General features: G+C 44.8%; 1 protein-coding gene across 5 annotated transcripts in view; it reads right to left on the reverse strand.

Moving 5' to 3' along the window:
- Positions 1 to 17,934, reverse strand: part of Npl (N-acetylneuraminate pyruvate lyase) — a 43,273-nt gene that overhangs the window by 2,755 nt on the left and 22,584 nt on the right. For 2 of the 5 annotated variants that reach the window (XM_004643454.2, XM_023703607.1), the window contains exons 5-11: positions 14,572 to 14,629; positions 11,932 to 12,007; positions 9,416 to 9,508; positions 7,251 to 7,399; positions 7,074 to 7,120; positions 4,805 to 4,889; positions 1,959 to 1,998 (exon numbers count right to left, since the gene is read on the reverse strand). In XM_004643454.2, coding sequence (XP_004643511.1) covers positions 1,959 to 1,998; positions 4,805 to 4,889; positions 7,074 to 7,120; positions 7,251 to 7,399; positions 9,416 to 9,508; positions 11,932 to 12,007; positions 14,572 to 14,629 — 548 coding nt within the window. The remainder of the gene's footprint in view (positions 1 to 1,958; positions 1,999 to 4,804; positions 4,890 to 7,073; positions 7,121 to 7,250; positions 7,400 to 9,415; positions 9,509 to 11,931; positions 12,008 to 14,571; positions 14,630 to 17,934) is intronic. The other 3 variants (XM_023703608.1, XM_023703609.1, XM_023703610.1) reach the window with 3 other exon arrangements.

Raw genomic sequence — 17,934 nt, forward strand, 5'->3', positions numbered from 1 at the left:
AAAAAAAAAAAAAGAAAGAAAGAAAAGAAAAAGCAGACTTAGCAGCCATCCTTTTGGGGCTGGGGAGATGGCTCAGTAGAATAAGTGCTTCCTTGGCAAGTACAAGGACCTGAGTTCAATCCCCAGTTCCATCAAAACAAAACACAACAGACTTTTTCTGAACTGACAAAAGATAAAACCTTCAGTCTAAAACAGATAAAAAAGAAAGTAATTATTAATACCCAGAAAATATAACTCAAAATTATCTATCATTGTCTGAGACTTGTGTTTTTAGTTGACTGTTGGATTCAAGATAATAATAAGAACTAACTTCTAACTTTCTTCCTTCTCTTCTTGGGACTGACCCAGAGCTCTGCACATGCTAAGCAAACTCTCTCATTGAATTACATCCCTATCATTTTTAAAATCTTTTATTTATGTGTTAATTAATTAATGAATTAGGTACAGGGTCTTGGTATGAATTTTTTTTTTTTTTTTTTGTGGAACTGAGGATTGAACTTGGGACCCTGCGCTTGCCAAGCAAGTGCTAATTCTACTGAGCTATTTCCCCGGCCCTTGGTACACAATTTGAACTTACAGCGATCCTCCTGTCTCAGCCTCCCTAGCACTCGGATTACAGGCTGTGACACCACACTCAGTTTTAGTGGCCAGCACAGCACGCGGTATCAGGGATTGAACCTGGGTCTTTGCTCTTGCCAGGCAGGCATTTAGACTGCTGAGCTATCTCTTCAACCCATCCCTATCATTTTTAAAAAATTTTATGAGACAGGGTCTCACTAAGCTACGCAGGGTAGCCTTGAATTTGCAATTTCCCTGCCTTAGCCTCTAAAGCAGCTGGGATTATAGCTGTGCACCACCACGCCAGCAACTTCCTTTTATTAAATTAACTTGGTTACAGTAGAACTGAGCAATGCCCCTGCCCAACTCCCTCACCTCTTGGCCCTCTAGCAACAGTAGAATCTCCAGGTCGGATCTGCCAGCCATGGTTTACAAAACCGTTGCAGTATCGCCTTCTTAAGCGGTACACAGGCAAGCTTTAGTTCTTTTAAGATTTTAGTATTTTGCTGTCTATTTTAATGCACTTTAAGAGCATGTAACTATCAGTTGATACCCATAATCTTGTGGAAAGTATGTTTAGCACACGGAAATAATAAAAGGTCATTGATAGCATTAATGTACTGAAATATGGCAAAAAGTATGAAAGTGGAAAAACAAACAGAAATATTGCGCTGGAAAGGCTGAGAGGGTGTGCTGGAGTCTTGGGGAGTGGGGGACACGGAGTGTAGCCGGCGCTTGGAGAGGGCGCTGTTGCTAGGACCAAAGCGTTTGTGCGGAGGCTCTGAGCAGGAGGTACGAGATCTGCCGAGAGCACACCTGAACTTTAGCTGGACTTGACCCGGGTGCCAGTGGCCCAGGGGCCCCTCTCTTGCAGCAGTGCAGTGAATACTGTCCTTTATTCTGGAGTAAGATTCTGGAGCAGCTTCTCCACTCAAGTTCACTGTATTTCCCCCAGTTTTACTCTGGTATATCATCTAATCTCCCTTCACTTGAGCTTACTTGTGCTAATGCCCGTTTTCGGATACTCTTGGGGGAGCTGTCGGTCACCTGGTCGAGAGAGATCTGTACTCAGGCTGCCATCTTCCGAGTTCAGCAGTGGAAATTTAATGTGCAGAGGCATGGGAGGAGTGGAACTGTGAGAATGTGAAAGGAAAAGAGCAGACAGCGGGGCATGTCTGTGGTGGACGACATGCAGAAACGAGAGAAACGGTAGAGGACTGCCAGAGACTGCGGGAGTGTGCATCGCCTCTTTATAGGGTTGGTTCTGAAGATCTGCATTGGAAACAAAGCCCTGCTTGCCTCAGAGTGCAGAGGGTTCTTGTTAATCTCTCAGAGAAAGTGATGACATTTTCCTTGATATTTGGCAGAAGCAGACAGTGCAGGAAGAGGGCGGCACTTACCTAGTTTTACCACAAAGTTGATAAATCTCTGGATACAAAACTAGAAAGGAACAAACAAATGTGCAGTCACTATGGCTGAACGGTGAAAAGAATTCAAGGAATTCAGAAGTTAAATGACAGAAACCCTAAAAAGTCTGCACATTGCATGCGCTGTCTGTGTGCGCGCATGCGCTGTCTGTGTGCGCGCATGCGCACACGTGGTGGGGCCGCCAAGTTCGGATGGTTGCGATCCATCCAGGATAAAGTAGGATCTTTACACGCCTGGCCCAGGCAGAGAAAGAAGCTCCAAGGAGAGCCTGCGCTGGTGAGGGAAGTAGGAACGCACCCTGGCCCATCCAGCTCCTGAGCTAACCGAGCCCCTACTGCAGAGTTTTCAAACTGGGGTGATCATACTTCTGGGGAGTCTTCCACGATACCTAAGGGGTACTTAGCCAAGGCTTGGGTTTATGATAATCACTGCTAGATCAACTTCCACAAGTGTGATTTTCTAAAGCTGATCAACACGACAGGGGTGCAGGTTGTCCTTTTCTATTTTTTCCTTTCAAAGTTCTGGCCTGATTTTGAAAAAAATACAGATCTCTATTATTCCTGCCTTAGGATGCCCTTAACGCATCAAATAAAAGAACTAAAGTGTTAGTGCTGAGAACTGGGGTGTAGCTCAATGGCAGAGTGCTTGCCTAGCATTCCTGAAGTAAAATTCAACATAGAATATAATCTTACTATTAAGAAACTTATAACCATAAACACATGCTCTTCTCCCACAAACTGCAGCACATACATCTATTATTGCTCTGGTTTGTGTCTCGGTGTCCTCCCAAAGCCTTATGCAGTCATGGGGTGGCTTCTAGAGTTTGTGATTAATTCCTGATCCAACGCTGGGATTATGCGCGTGAGGGCTACACCCATGGGCAGCCTGACTGTGATATGAGGAAGGGAAGGAGGCTTGCTCTCAGCCACCGTTGCTGCTGCCGCTACCGCTCCTCCCTTTTGCTCTTACTGTTTTGCTGTTTTCCGCAGCCATGAACTGCTGTCCTTGCCATGTGCCACTTTGCCTTGAAGGAGCTGAGTATGGACTGAAACCTCCACAAACTGTGAGCTAAGTAAACCTTTCCTTCCTTAATTCCGTGTGTTGGGTATTTTGTCCTAGCAGTGAGAGAAAAGTAACTGAGAAGGTTATCCTGTACTGTGCTGATTTTTTCTTTTTTCTTTTTCTTTTTCGAGACAGGGCCTTACTATGCAGCTCAGGCTGGTCTCAAACTTGCAAAGATCCTCTTGCATCAGCCTCCCGAGTGCTGGGATTACAGATGTGCACCACCACTTGTGCTGATTTTTTCCATTTAATGTTACAGGTCTTTTCAAGTAGAACAGAGATGTCATTCTTTTTAAGGGCTGCATACAATTCCACGGCCTAACTTGCACATGACTTATTTAACTGCTACCTTACAGATGGATATTTGGGCTGTCCCTGTCTTTTGCTGTTATAAACATGACTGCAAGACATATGTTTGTACATGTGTCACTTCAGTCATGTAAAGTAACAGATGACACTTACATCCAGGAGAGTGAATGAGGCTAAGTGGAACCCTAACTTGCACTTGATCGACTGCTCTGGAGGGTGGTAACCAGCTTTACTGAAATTCTGCCGCTGGTATAAATTACCCGTGTGTCAGCATAGTCCCTGGCATATGAGTAAATGAGTCCCTGTCACACTTGGTGGTGAATGGAATTCCTTACTAACACTATTTTGAATGAGATGATTTGAGTAGGGACAGAAGGGGAAAAAAAAAAGATAGAAATCCAATCAGCCCATGGAAAGTTAATATCACAGCCACTTCCGCTTGCTCCATTTGTAACTGCACTGTCCCTCACCTGAGAGCAGGGTGAGATTTCCAGAAACAACTTTCAGGAAGCTAAAGAAATAACAACAACAACAACAAGAGCAGACAACGCCTGCAGAGACATACAGCCTCATATGAAGCAGACTTGTTTTCCTAATTTGTTTTTTGTTTTTGGCGGTACTGGTTATTGAAACCAGGCATTCTTGCTGAGCTTTGTCCCCACCCTCTACTCCCTATTAAAGTTTTGTTTAAATTTTGAGACAGGGTCTCACTAAATTTCCCAGGCTGGGCTAAAAAAATTGCCATCTGCCTGTTTTATCCTCCCAGGCTGTTGGGGTTATAAGTTTGCACCTAATTTAAAACAAAGTCCTGTCACAGTTTAGTCTGGTTGGCATGGCCTCCTGCCTGTTCCTGCTCTTTGCTTCATTTGGTCTGGGGCTGAACAAAGGTAACTACTGAAACAAGGAAGTCGGAGATTTCTGCCATCTCAGCTTTGAGGCCCAAGGGTGGGAACAGATAGTCCCACCCTGGGACCTGCTTCTTCCTGCTGTCTGCCTCAGGTTCCTCCCTCCAGCTCCCAGGGGCTTTTGCATAAACCTGACTTTGGATTATGCCTTCCTTGTTTTAGGTTCTCAGTTTCCTTGTACTCTCTGGTGACTCAAGTGTGACATCCTCAAAGTGATGGTCGTGTGTGGTCATTTTCCCAGAAACTTACAATTGCTATTTTATAGTCACAAAAATACTGGGAAGGTAGAATAAAAATAAGATCCTTCTCTGGAAGAACAGAAGATTCATTCTCTTGTGAGGCCTGCCTCCATTAGACACATAGGGGAGGGATTCAGTTTTAAACTAGAAAAAGTAAGAAACAGAAAAGAGGTACAGCAGGGGGGCAGCGAGGCCATTTTAATGAGGGCAGATGTGACCGGCATGCAGATGAAGGGGGATAAAGGACTTTCAAATAGGGGAAGAAAAAGGCTGTGATTTATGTGAAGGGAAGGCACAACTTACCTGATAGTTCAGAGCTGAAGAGAAATCCTTCCGTTCAAATGCCTCCAATATCTGGTTTGTTTTTTTCCCCAGATAGTTATAAGTACTGGCGAGACAAGAGTAAGTATTGCAAGTTCCATAACTCAATAGGGAATGTCAAGATCTTCACTCATTTGTTATTTAAAAAGGAAAACAACTATTCAAGTATCCCACATTGCTATTTTTAGGTCTTATCTGTAGGGGATCAGGCTGTCTTCAATTCTGAGTCCTGTAGTGACATGAAATGGAGCAACAGGGAAGGCAGAGAACAGCGTGGGGGTGGGGGGGAGAAGGAAATGGAGAAAGGGCTTTAAAAAAGATGAGGTCTATTTGGTTGGGAGGTGTATTTGATCGAGGCCCATACTTGGCCCAGGGCACACACAGAAGCTCAGTGTGAGAGAACTGTGGACAGAACTCAGCAGCTGAGCTGAGTCCTAAACACTTGTGCTGAGAAGCTGGGTACAGGGAGCCCCATAGGAAAAGTTTCATAGATTGACTTTGAACTTGTGGTCCTCCTGCCCTGTAGCTAGGATTATAGGTGTGGGCCACCATGTCTGTCATAGAAAAGTGGCAAAGCCCAACAAATTATCTAAATTCCTCACTGAATGGTTTTTGTGTGACTAATAATAAAAAAATAAAATTAAGAACCATTGATTAAATGCTTATCCTATTCCAGGGACGTCACATAAATCCTGTTCTCAAATCCCTGGAAAGTGGCCTAGTTTTTACTTTTCTCCAAAAAAGACTGCCAAAGGACAGGCATGGTGGCCCATGCCTAAAATCCTAGCTACGCGGCAGGAGGGCCACAAGTTCAAAGTTAGTCTGCGAAACAGCATATTTTATTGTCTTAAAATAAAATAAAATAAATAGCACTGGGCATGTGGCTCAGTGGTGAATATATGATTTGCATGGCCTTGGGTTAAATTCTCAGCACTTAAAAAAAAGTTATTGACTTGGATTTTATTTATTTATTTTTTTCCAGTACTGGGGATTGAACCCAGGGCCTTCACACTGAACATTGCAGAGTGTTCTTAATTTTTAAAAAAAATTTCAGGCAAGGCCTCACTAAATTTCTAAATTGTCCAAACTAGGCTCAAATAAGAGTGTGCAATCCCATTGGCTGGGATTACAGGACTGTGCTACCACACCCAGCTAACATCCTGACACAGTAGTCCCTCGCTATTTTGTGGTTCAACTTTCACAGACTCACTGTTTCATAGGTTTTCAAAAAAATAGTAGTCTAAATTATTTATTGCAGATGTTTTTCTATATCGCGGGATTTTTCAGTACCATGTACTATATGTGTGTTAAAATTATGTAGGTTTATGAGTTTAGAAAATGGTTAAGAACATTAGAAGTGTTTTTATTTATTTTATTCATCTTTTATTTATTTATTTTTTTGCGGAACCAGGGATTGAACTCAGGCCCTTGCGCTTGCCAGGGAAGCACTTATTCTACTGAGCCATCTCTCCAGATGCTAGAAGTGTTTATAAAAGCATGGGAAAGGTTTATAAGAGTGAGAAGGGTTTATAAAGCCTTAAAGTGTATATAAACACTAAAATAAATATAATGTTGCCCAGTCTCAATCGCCATCTCAGTGTGCCCAGGGGTGGGGCTGGCACGGCAACCCGGGGATCGAACCCCAGCTACTGTGCTCTGCCTAAGCAAGCTCTTTAATCTGCTGAGCTATTTAGCTGGCCCTTGTATTTTACAAATAAAATAAAATTTACCTTCTTTTACATAGCCTAGTTTGAATGGATTTTTGTTATCTGTAATCTTTTTTTTTTTTTGAGATAGGATCTCACTGTATAGTTTAGACTGGTCCCAAACCTGCAGCAAACTCATAGCGACCTGTCTGCTTCAGCCTTCAAAGTGCTGGGTTTATAGGTGTGTGCCACCATACCTGGTTAATGTTGTCATCAAATTTCTGGCATCCACGGTGTGTGCCCCTGCCCGAGGTGCTGGTCACCAGGGCCCACGGAGCTCAGGACATGCCCACTAAGTTACAGGCCCTGGGTGTGTCTCTACTGAAGTTTCACCTCTAACTGTGACAGGTGCCTACACCACATAAGATGCCCAAGAGTCTAGCCCTCAGCTGAGTCCTGCTTGAATCCCTTTCACTGAACAAGTATGGAAACGCCAAGCAGCTTCTACGGGGAAGAATGGCCACACAGATGTGTGGCTGGTCCAGAGATCAGCGCCTTTAGGAGCAGCTGGGACGCACGACCTCAGGCCCACGGTTCATGCTCACCTGCCCACAGCTCCGGTGGCGCCCATCACCAGGCCGCTCAGCAGTTGCTAGTGAGAAAAAGATAGGAGTAGCTCATGTTTACAAAAAACCGAATGCTGACGACACCACCATATAAACAGCTACATGGACTGCTTTGGAGAGAACCTGCTCCACCAGGGTACCCCAAGGATGACTTACCTCATCCACCCCAAAGAGCAAAGCAAACTGTTGCTGGTGGTTCTGATCCACACACTGCCCGAAGTCTAGGAGGTCAGTGTCACTGAACTTCAGACCCTGGAAGGAAGGGATCTTATCCTGAATGCCATCCAACACCTCTTCAGCACGAACTGTTCAAAATAGTAAATGCCCCATTAGTCCTCCTAGCAGCAGGGAGTGCCACGTAAGGGCTGCAGACCCATGCCGGGCTGAGCCACTTGGGCTGTTGTTAGTGGGGCTGACAGCAGGTGGCACAATCGCTTGCCCCTCCAAGCGGTTCCTAGGTACCTGTTAAACTGTAATCCAAACATTTCCATTCCTTAAGGTCACTAGGTGGATGTTGTGATAGTGGGTATATGTACTCCCCAGTGCCTGTGACACTGCTCCCCGAACTTTTGCATGTGGAAGAGCTAGGAGAATCTGTTGTTTTGGTACTTCAGGGATGGCGAACCCTTTAGAGCTTTCAGTGATAACAAGCAGCCTGAATTGGCACCGTAAGGTAGGTTTGCCACCACTGTAATACTTGGTTTTTGACCCTAGTTTCTTTTTTCTTCTTTGGTACCAGGGATTGAACTCAGGACCTTGTGCTTGCCAGGCAGGCGCTTATGCCACTGGGCTTTCTCCCTGGTCTTGACCCTGGTTTCTGAAGTGGTATTTCAAGACCTTTGGAATTTCTTAAGTGATAGGCACATCTGATGATTTCTAAATCCTTCAGAATGTGTTGGGTGACAGAAGCATCTTGTTCTTTTTGTTGTTATCCTTATTTAGAGAAAAGGTCTCACTTTGTGATTCAGGCTGGCCTTCAACTGTGTTACCCATGCTGGCCTAGGATTCATGGTGATCCTCCTGCCTCAGCCTCCAGAGTGCTGTGATTACAGGTGTGCACCACCACGCCCAGCCCAACAGAAGCGTTTTCTGATCTAATGAGGAGACTTCTGGTGGGTTCCTGGACATTCTGGATGTCAGGAAATAACCATGTGATTAGAGGGTTGGGACTTTTGAGTCCCATTCTCCCAATATCTGAGGAGAGGGGAGGTCTGAAGGTTGAACTGATCACCACTATCCAATAATGTAATAAATCATGCCTTTATAATAAAGCTTTCCTAAAACCCCATAGGACAGGGTTTAGAGATTTTCTGGGCTACTGAACACATGGAGACTTCTGAAGGGTGGTGAACCCAGGGAAGACATGGAAGCTCCTTCCCCCTTTCCCTATGTATCACCCATCTGTAGCTTTCATGTATCCTCCATAACACACAGATAATAGTAGGTAAGACATTTCTCTGAGTTCTGTGAGCTGCTCTAGCAAATCAATCAAAACTTAGGAGGGGGTTGTGGGAATACTGACTTACTGCCAATTCATCAGAAGCGCAGACCATACTCAGGTCTGGAGGCTTATGCTTAAAGTGGGCACAGTCTCCTGGGACTGAGTCCTTGACCTGTGGGGTCAGATGTTAGCTTGAGTTAGTGTCAGAATGGAGCTGAGTTGCTGGTTATGCTGTGTTCTGTGAAGAGGTGGTTGTTGGTGGGGTGAAATCCTCACACATATGAGTATTTCATGTAATGACCAGAGATGAAGTGGTCAGTGTGGAATGGTGAATGCGAGAGGAAGGAGTTTGGTTTTTCTTCAGAATATTTATAAAGCTCAGTCTCCATTTGTTTTCTTTTCATAGAATGTAGAAAATAATGAGTTTTTAAAAGTAATTTAACGCATTTCATCTAATTATAAAAATCTTCTCACTGGAGAAATAATACTAAAAGAAAAGCTAGAAGAAAAACCAGAAAAGATCATAGTACCTCCTTTTGGGACGGTCACTGAGAATACAGTAGATGCCAGGTAGAGACTGTCCTGCCCTTGCTGGGCTTGTGATCTTGTGTCTTCTCATATGAGAATCAGGGCTTATGAGACAGAGGAACAGTGTGTGCTCTGAGGAGGTCAATTTTTCTTTGGTAGTCATGAACTTCCTGTAGGAGGTGATGCAAATGGTGGGTAGGGCCTGGGATAGGTTGGTGGCATATTCTGGGGCAACCAAAACTGTGTCATCAATAGTACTATGTGTTCATAGGACAGGGCGGATGGAGGGGGATTTTTAGAGGAGGGTAAGATGTGAGCATCAGGAGGAAATATCAAGAGAAGCAGTACTTACTCTTTACCCCTGTCAAGGCAGGGATATGATAGTAATAAAATGGCAATGAAGGGGCAGCTGCCGCCACTTCCCTTAGAAAATTAACCAGGACATCTGGAAGAGCAGGAGGAAAAGTCAGGTGTAAAGCAGTGGCTTTTGGGGCAAAAAATGAATTATCTGACAAAGTGCAACCATCTGCCTTGGAAACTGAAAATTCTTGACTCTTCACCATTCTTGATATCACTACTACGCTGTCTTTTCAACCATTTTTTCCATCTTTTTTTTAATGTATTTAGTAAAGGGTCTATGTAGGGTCTTACTACACAGATTGGACTCGCAGGGATCCTCCTGTTTTCAGCCTCCCAAACACTGGGATTACAGGTGCACACCACCTTGCCCAGTCTCAATTGCCATCTCAGCACGCCCTGGGGGGAGGGCTGGCACAGCACGTCATGGATCGAACCCCACTCCCTGCATCTGCCTAAGCAGGTGCTCTAATCTGCTGAGGTATCTAGCTGGACCTTACTTTCCTTTCTGTGGAAGGGCCAAAATAGGATGATTATTTTTCTACCACTGTAAACTACCATTAAGGAATTGGGGGTATAGCTCAGCAGCACAGTGCCAACCTGGCAAGTGCAAGGTCCTGAGTTCAATTCCTGGTACCCCTCCCACCCTACACCCACAAGGCCTAGGGTATAGCTCAGTGGTAGAGCACATATACTTAGCATGCCCAAGGCCCTGGATCCAATCCTTAGTCAGCCCCATTCTTAAAAAAAAAAAAAAAAAATTAAAAAATGTTGGTGCAAACTTCCCTTATTGTAAGAGGTAACCACCTCATGCTCTTATAAAAACCAGAAACTAGCCAGATGGGACTCCTGTCCTCTCAATGCAGAGGGTTCCATGTGGCAGAGACTGTGCCCAAGAATCAAAATACTATGGTTGATACTGAGAAAATGATAACAAAATATGAACATCTGCTTCAAGGATGAAGTCATAAAAACTGGTGGCACATTTTATAAAAATTCAACCAGAGTTTGGTGGTTTTCACTTATAAGAGAGGCCCAGACAGACCAAAGCACACTCTTTACTGAGGAAGAACGACTCCCGTGTCATCTCAGGTGAGCTCCAACTGTAGGTGACGAATAAATCCAGCAGAGCTGCTTGTCATTCGGATGCAACTGAGCAGATGGGAAGAAAATTTTATGTGCTTCCTCTCAGTACTGTGATGACTTAGTCTGTGATAAATATTTCACATAAAATCATTATGTATAATTCATTATTTTGTCTTTTGAAGTTCTGCTTATACAAAAATGTGCAAAATCATATGAAAAAAACTTCTAAAACGTTCATTCTAAATTCTCAAATTAGACTGGATATGGCGGCGCAAGCCTGTAATCCCAGCACTTGGGAGCAGAGGCAAGAGGATTGCTGTGAGCTTGAGGCAAGCCTGGGCTACACAGCAAGTTCAAGGCCAGCCTGGACTATTTGTCGAGGTCCTGTCTCAACAACAACAACACCAAAACAACAACAACAACAAAAACAAACCAAAACCATCAAAAGACCGCTCCAAGACCCCCAACCACCCAACCAAACAAAAACTAAAGAAACCCAACATAAATCTCAAATGATCAATATTTAAAGTCCTTATCAACATTAACAACTTTGTGTCTACCAGCAATTAGGTGACATTTCATGATGATTTTGAACTATTATACATTTAGCTATGGATTTATTTGATCACATATATAAATAACATCTGTTTTTATCCTTTTAAGCTTTGTATTTCTTTTATTGCTAATCAATAAGGATTAAAAGTCTCAGCATACTTGAATACATAAATAGTTTCCACGGAGAAGTACAGGAGAAAGTTCTGAAGTTTTGGAAGACAAAGGACATTTTTGTTCAGTTCTTTTCAAACTTATCATTACTCACGAACTCTCAGTAGCACATGTAGTTCCAAAAGGCCATTCTCTTGCATTCTCCTCTCTCTATTTTTTAAGTTTTTATTTATTTGTTACAAGGCCTCACTACGCAGTTCGGACTCAGTGATCCTCTTGTCTCAGCCTCTCCAGCGCTGGGATTACAGGCATGTGCTACCAAGGCCAGCTTCTGTGGCTGGCACAGCACACCCAAGGTTCTGAGGCTGGCACAGCACGTGGTATTGGGGATTGAACTCAGGATCTTGAGCTTGCAGGCAGGTACTTAGACTGCTGAGCTATCTCCCCAGCCCCAAGTCCTTTCTCTGGAGAAAAATAGTTTTGTGCTTCGGCGTGTGATTCTTTTATATATGTAACTGACTGGGTAGGTACCTACCAGCTGGGGCTCCCAGATGATCCAATCAGATTATTGGTCAAAGAATTAAAGTGCTTTAGAGCAAGGTAGTATGTTGTAGATCTAGGGGAAGCGAGTATTCTAGAGAACTACTATACCAGTGCCACTTCTGGCCTGCACGACTTCACGGAGTAAATACAATCACTCTGAACAGAAGCAAGAGGTAGAGTGTGGGAGGCGCTGTGTATTTAGAGCCATCCACTTACCTTTGTTCCAGGGCTTGAAAAAGAAAGGCGCAATGACAGCAATGCCATCAGCTCCTATTTCGGCTGCATGTCGGGCCTTTACAAGAAGAACATACTAGATTAAGTGACTTATTACAGTCATCTGCAGCTTAGAGAGCAGAGCACCTTTAGAGAGTAGAAAAATTGGTCAAATTAATGAGGATGTCACTGCCAGGAAAATCATAGGTTGAAAAACAGACATGCCTGGTGGAGAAAAGCCATGCACTTTGCACTTCCTTGGATTCTGTCCGTGCAAAAAATCTTGCTAAGGAAATGTGTGGTTAATTTAAGTGATAACTGAGGAGACAGTTTTGCAGGTATAAGCTCTCTTCTCCTGTTCAGCCTCCTGGAAAATGTTATCTTTCTTATCTAGTGGCAGTTTGGGAAGGCAGCTGAGAAAACTTGAGCAAAGATTACACACATCACAAGACAGAGATTGCACCATACTTCTGATGTTTTCTCAAACTCCTCTAGAAAAAAATAACATTTCCTCTTTCTGTGAACTCACGGTATTTTTAATCTACTCTCAGCAGAGTACCTAAGTGTGTGTCACACTGGAGGATAGCTGTACATGGTGACCACCTCCAACTAGAGTGTGAACCCCTAAGGGCAGGGCTCAGATCCTCTTCACCCTTGTGTCCAGGCCAGGCACAGGGCTGGGCACCCAGCAGGGCCTTGGCAGACGCCTGCTGACTGCTTTCGCACATGCTTCCCCAGCCAGGGACAGGGGCTTCCTGAGGCGATGTTAACTTGTAACATCTCTGCCTAATAGATATGATTAACGTTCTGTGGAAGGAAATTAGAGCCGGGCTTGGGGCACAAGCCCATAATTCCGGCACTCAGGAGGCTGAGGCAGGAGGATCACAGGCACTGCGAGGCCAGCCTGGGTGACACGGTGAGTTTACTGGCAGCTGACCTGCACAGTGAGGACCTCTCAAAACAAAAAACAAACAAACAAACAAAAATCTAGAAGTAAATTAGAGACTTGAAGAGAAAAAAGTTTGGGATATAGTTCAAAGGACACAGATTATACTTTTATTCTTTCAGTAACATAGAATCAAAATGTGATGTATTTGTTTGTTTGAGACAGGGTCTTGCTATGTAGTCCAGACTGGTCTTGAACTCACCGTGTATCCCAGGCTGGGATACAAACTTGTGGTGATCCTCCTGCTTTAGCCTCCAGAGTGTTGGGATTATAGGCATGTGCCACCATGGGTGGATAAATGTGATGTGTGTAAATCACTTGTTTAGTACTTTGTTTAGCTGGTTGAGTTTTTGTTTGTTTTGCAGTACAGGGGATCGAACTCTTGATCTTGCACTTGCTCAAGCCACTGGGCTATCTCCCTGGCCCTAGTATTCTGCTTAGGAAAAGAGTAGAAGATTAACATTAGCTGAAAGCAAGGGAGAAGAAGACACCCACGGGAGAGCGCAGGTAGCAGGGCCTTTCCAAGCACCGCCTAGTGGAGAGCTAGAGATGAGCAGATGCCTGTATTATTGCTTCCTCAGGGACAGCGTCCTAATTCCAGATCATCCCCACCCCGGAGGATTACCTCCAAGGTCACCTCTGTCCTTTTCTAGTGGCCAACCCCAGATGACATTTTTCATGTTTTGACATGACAGTATTTTAAAATGCTTATCACACATCAAAAAAGAAATCCATTAAAAAGAGAAAACCAAATTCCTCTGTGCCATGCTACTGTAGTTGAAAGAGCAAATCAAGTGTGAGAAAATAGTGTGCAAGCTCCGCTTCCAGCCTCCCCACACAGAGCACTGTTCCCCTGTGGCTTGTCTGAGGGCCCCGAAGTGAGATTTCCAAGGTATATATCATGTATTTCACCTCTAAATTAAAAAAAACCAGGATGAATAATGAAAGCTCCAGCAAGAAGATTCGAGGTTAGATCAAATTGTCTTAATCTTTGGAATCAGAGTATCTAAGTTCTGGAAGCATGGTTCTTTCGTAGTGGTTCAAGTGCTGGGCTTTGTGATAACCGATTTTAAACATTTCTGGATTCTTTTCCTGACCAGTCCTCTCAGCAGCATCTGCTTTCCTGCCAGCAACTGTGCCTCGTCTTTTGTTCTCCCTAACTTATTACTCCCTGAACCTAGAGCAAAACCTTTGTCTGCATCCTTGTCTTCATTTTCTAGCTGAAGAATGTACTGAGGAAAACCTCCACAGCAATGCGAATTCAATCTACCACAATTGGGTAATTTTCACCGCCACCGGACAGCCCCCTGGGTTGTACATTTATCCTCATTCTCAAACAGCGGCTCAGTTACTGCCGCTCTTCAATCCATGACCCCCTTTCCCCTCTTCTCTATGTCCAGCAGATGACCTTGCCCCCCACTTCCCTGAGAAAGCTGGAGTTGGCCCAGGCTCTGCTCTCAGCCTGCATGCATGGCTACACTCAGCCAGCTGCCTTGCTTTGCAGACTTCGGTCTCCTGTTCCACTGCAGCATCGCCACTGGCCCCAGCCTTCCTGTGGCTTCTAGAGGGAGGCTCCTGGAGGCCCCACACCTCGCCTCCCGTCCTCCTGCAGATCCTCACCCATGACAGTTACATTCTAACACTAGTTTCTGCCTCTGGGTCTCTGTGGCCCCTCCTGCATGGGTCTGCACACATACCAGCTCTTGGGACTCCTTCAGGCTCAGCGCTCCTACATGAATCACCACCTGGTCCAACCTGCAGAGGAGAAAACATGGGCGGGCCTGTGAGCTTTAGAGATGCAGAAGCGTTGCACAGTTCATGTTTATGCTGGCTTCAGTAGTTAGCTAACACTTTGTTAATCTCAATCTCAAGATTATTCTACAGCTTTCTAAATTAATTCAAAGGTTTTATTGTGAATTTTTTGCAAAATAAAATTTTTAATAACACCAAAAGTCTGGCTGGCCAGATAGCTCAGTGGCCTAAAGCGCCTGCTTTGGCAGAGCGCAGCGGCCAGGGTTCCATCCCTGGCATGCCGTGCTGGCCCCGCCCTCAGGGCATGCTGAGACAGCTATTGAGACTGGGCGTGGTCATGTGTGCCTGTAATCCCGGCACTTAGGCAGCTGAAAATAAGAGCACTACGAGTCCTACGTGAGTAGTGAGACCCTGTATACTCTATAGACCCTGTCCTAAATTCATAAAAAAAATCCAGCAAAAATCAATAAAATCCAAAAGTAGTAAAAGCATAATTACTGGGCGTGGTGGTGCTTGACTGTAACCCCAGCACTGGGGGAGGTTGAGGCAGGGGGACTGCGATTTCAAGCACACCTGGGCAATTAAATGACTTAGCAACACCTTGCCTAGAAAAAGGCGGGGCTAGCAGTGGCTCAGGGTGCAGGTCAGTGTGAAAGCCCTGAGTTCACACCACACTACCATCACTACCAGAAAAAAAATGTCATTATAAGTGCAAACACTGAAAAATACAGAGGTGTATTCACTAGGTGTGGTGGCACACGCCTGTAAGTTTAGCGCTTGAGAGGCTGAGGCAGGAGGATCGCAGCGAGTTTAAGGCCAGCCTGGACTACCTAGTGAGAACCTGTCTCCAAAAGAAAGCCAAAACCAAAAATATAGAGGGCTATTAATTTAGTGTTGATAAAAGCAGCAAAAGCACACAAAAGCATGCCGTGCTCATTTAGGGAGTAACCGGCTAATACTCCAAGTCATCCTAAATTGCCTTTGTCTGCCCACTTCACTTGCTGCTGTTGCTCACCATGACCACCTGATCAAAAGAACTTGGAAAATGTTAAGTTTGCTGACTCCTGGCCGCACATTCTACGCTACCTACTCAAGTGTAGGTAGAAAGAGAATGTTCGTATATCAAGAACACAGAATCATACATTGCAAACAAGTCTCAATAAAAATTTTTTAAAATGACCGCAGAAAGCTGGGCATGGGCTGGCCAGACAGCTCAGTGGATTAAAGCGCCTGTTAAGGCAGGATCCATGATCCCGGCCTGCCTGCCGACCCTGCCCCTGGGCATGCTGAGAAGGTGATTGAGACTGGGCGTGGTGATGCACACCTATAATCCCAGCATTTGGGATGCTGAAAAACAGAAAGGATCACTATAAGTACGGTCTGTGTAGTGAGACCCTGTAGACCTTGTGCTATTCATAAAAAAAAGAGCATGATGACACATGCCTTTAATCCCAGCAACTGGGGAGGCTGAGGCAACAGGATCAGAAGTGTGAACCAGGTGTGGGGGCCCAGGCTTGTAATTCTAGCACTTGGGAGGCTGAGGCAGGAGGATTGCCTTGAATTTAAGGCCATCCTGGGCTTCATAATGAGTTCAAAACCAGCATGAGCTATACAGCGAGACCCTGTCTCAAAATAAAGCAAAAAGGACTGGGGGTGTAGCTTCGTGGCGGAGCACTTGCTTAGCATTCACGGGGTCCTGAGTTCAATCTCTAGCACTGTAAGGAAACAAATGAAAATATAAAACGCCCACAGCAGAGCGGCTCCATCAGGACAGAATCCACTGTCCACATGTGCATGCATTTCCCTCGACACTTGCAGACATAATTCTTTTCAATCCAAAGCTTCCCATTAAGGAAAGGATAGGAACTGCAAGGACAGGTAAAGAGCCAGAAGCAAACTACCCAGGCTTGCCAAGCAGGCGGAAGAGTACACGCGTGCTCAGCTTCCAGCACGCGGGGCTCTGAGCACGCGCCCGAGAGCTGGTTCTAACAAGAGCAGAAGAGCCTTTCCACAAGGCGACAGGAGGGTTGTCAAGTTGCTCTTCTATACATTATTCTCACAATAAAGTATGAGGTAGAGAGGGTAGTTGCAGGTGCTCATTTTACAGATGAGAAAACTGAGGCTTAAGAAATTCATGACTAACATAAATAAGAAATTAAAAAACTTAAAAAAAAAAAAGAAGTTCAAGACCAGACTCAAGTGGGTGAGACTCTTCATCTCTATTCAAAAAGCCAAGAAGTATTCAGTTCTTCCTTTGAAATGTTTTCTATTGCTTTTACAAGAAGTCTTTTGCTTCTTATTTAAAAAGAAATGAAAAAATAAGGCAAGCTATAAAGGAAAGAGAAATGTCTTTGTGGGAAGTGGAGGGCTGAGCTCCGTCTCTTAGTGCAGGGACCGCAGGAGCTAATTTCTTGTGTCCCCTTCACATGCACAGAGGAAGCTCCAATGACGAGCTGTCACTTTATTCACCAGGCAGTAGCTCTGGCCACGCAGCTTCCCTTCCTCACAGCCACTGCAGTGCCCACGGCCTTACTGGGCTGCAGGAAGAGTCCTCAGTCTTGGCTGGAAGAGGAATCCTATCTGAAGATCTGTAATTACAGACATCCTCGCAACGCAGTACCCAGAAGCAGCAAAATGAACTCAGAGGACTTAAATATAACGGTGGGGGTGGAGGGAAGGGGAAAGGTCTGTTGGCATCAAACAGAACTCACGGTAACTACTGTTAATACTCTAGGAGACAGAGGCAGGAGGAGCCCAAGTTTGAGTCCAGCCTGGGCAACTTAGCAACTCAGAGAGATCCTGTCTCAAAATAAAAAGGGATGGGGATACAGCTCAGCATGAAAGTTCTGGGTTCAATCCCCAGTATCACTAACAAAACAAAACAAAGCTCCAAAAAGAATGGAACCATTAAAAGTTATTAAAATTCTGAGCATTATCAAAAGAATGTCTAGGGGCTGGCCAAATGGCTCAGTGGAAGCACCTGCAAGCAGGCGCAGGGGGCAGGAGTTCCATCCCCCAGCCTGCCACGCTGGCCTCACCCCCCGGGGCATGCTGAGATGGCAACTGAGACTGGGCGTGGTGGTGCTGCCTGTCATCCTAGCTCTTGGGAGGCTGGAAACAGGCGGATCACCACTAGTCTGATCTAGTGGTGAGTCCCTGAACACCTTGTAGACCCTTGCCTAAAAAAGTAAATAAAAATAAATAAATAAAAAGAATGTCTGGAGTATAAAGCCTGGCTTATTTATTTATTTATTTTTATGTGTTTGGTACGGGGTCTCATTATGCAGCTTGGACTCATAGTGATCCTC

This window comes from Octodon degus, unplaced genomic scaffold (assembly GCF_000260255.1).
Source record: "Octodon degus isolate 3935 unplaced genomic scaffold, OctDeg1.0 scaffold00176, whole genome shotgun sequence".
NCBI classification, from domain to species: domain Eukaryota; kingdom Metazoa; phylum Chordata; class Mammalia; order Rodentia; family Octodontidae; genus Octodon; species Octodon degus.